The sequence below is a fragment of the Myotis brandtii genome, unplaced genomic scaffold (assembly GCF_000412655.1).
Source record: "Myotis brandtii unplaced genomic scaffold, ASM41265v1 scaffold1425, whole genome shotgun sequence".
NCBI classification, from domain to species: Eukaryota; Metazoa; Chordata; class Mammalia; order Chiroptera; family Vespertilionidae; genus Myotis; species Myotis brandtii.
This window is the reverse complement of record NW_005355091.1, coordinates 1-1,051: the sequence shown is the minus strand read 5'-3', so window position 1 is coordinate 1,051 and position 1,051 is coordinate 1. Positions and strand designations below refer to the sequence as shown.

Sequence of the window (1,051 nt, the reverse complement as noted above, 5' to 3'; positions counted from 1 at the left end):
GTCCACCTGTGGCTGGGGGTCACGGGGCCCACAGGGAACAGGGCCTGGGACTTCCCACTGGGCTGTTGCTGTGAGTCCAGGGTCCAGGAGAGCCTGTGATCTCCTTCCTTAGTCAGAAGGAACCTGCCAAATCCCTGCCGTGATCCACACTGGAGGGTCACATTCTGTCCTGAGGTCATGACAGGGCTGGGAAGAGCTGAGAGGCTGGGTTTCCTGTAGGATCCTAGGAGAGGAGGAGGCAGGGTGTTAAATGGGCTCACACCCTCTTGCGTCCCCCAGGGCTGGGCTGTGAGAGGGAGACACCCTGAGAGCAGACCCCCTTCCTGAGGGCAGAGCCTGAGGCTGGGACCCCTGAGTGTCCTCTCACCTGTCACCACCAGCTCCAGGGGGTCACTGCGCTCTGACTGGCCACTGGGACTGTGATAGAAACAGCGATATCTCCCTGCATCACGCTCTGTCATGTGTGTGATAGAGAACTTGGCTCTGTCCCCAGGATCCAGTGTCTTCTGTTGGTACCAGGATGTTGTGCTTCCCCCAATATACAGCCAGTACTCCTCAGCCCTTAGGGTCCCCCGACACCAGATGGTCACAGGGCTCCCCCACGGGATCACAGGGCCTGGCAAGGCCCAGATGGTGGGTTTGGGGAGGGGCCCTAAAAGGAAACCAGAGGCTGCTTTACAAAGACCTTCCCACCCTCATCCCCAGCTCAGCCCAAGACCCTGTCATTTTATCACCTCATCCCAGACCTCTGTGATCCCTCCTGAGCCCCAGGGGTGAAGTAAGAGGAGGGACATGGAGCCTGGGGAGGACTCACCTGCCTGCACATGGGTCCTCTGGCCCAGACTCAGCCCTGGAAGAGAGTCCCTGTGAGAGATTTGCACCCAGACGTCTCAGCTAGTTCCCTTCCCATCAGGGCGACGTCCACTTGAACTGCTTGAACCTGACGTACCCCATGAACAAGGGGGGTGTAGCCACTCTGTCCCTCCTCCAGCTCCCCCTCCTGCCTTCCCTCCGCATGTCCACAACTAACCGAGGCAGAGAAGAGCAGAGA

At 59.4% G+C, this 1,051-nt stretch overlaps 1 protein-coding gene across 1 annotated transcript in view; it reads right to left on the bottom strand.

Annotated features, from left to right (window-relative positions):
• Nucleotides 1–1,043, bottom strand: part of LOC102247900 (leukocyte immunoglobulin-like receptor subfamily A member 6) — a gene marked incomplete at its 5' end in the record, with an annotated part of 15,517 nt that extends 14,474 nt beyond the window's left edge. Inside the window, 3 exons of the mRNA XM_014535335.1 lie at nt 368–652; nt 815–850; nt 1,031–1,043. Coding sequence (XP_014390821.1) covers nt 368–652; nt 815–850; nt 1,031–1,043 — 334 coding nt within the window. The remainder of the gene's footprint in view (nt 1–367; nt 653–814; nt 851–1,030) is intronic.
• Nucleotides 1,044–1,051: the final 8 nt, after the last annotated feature.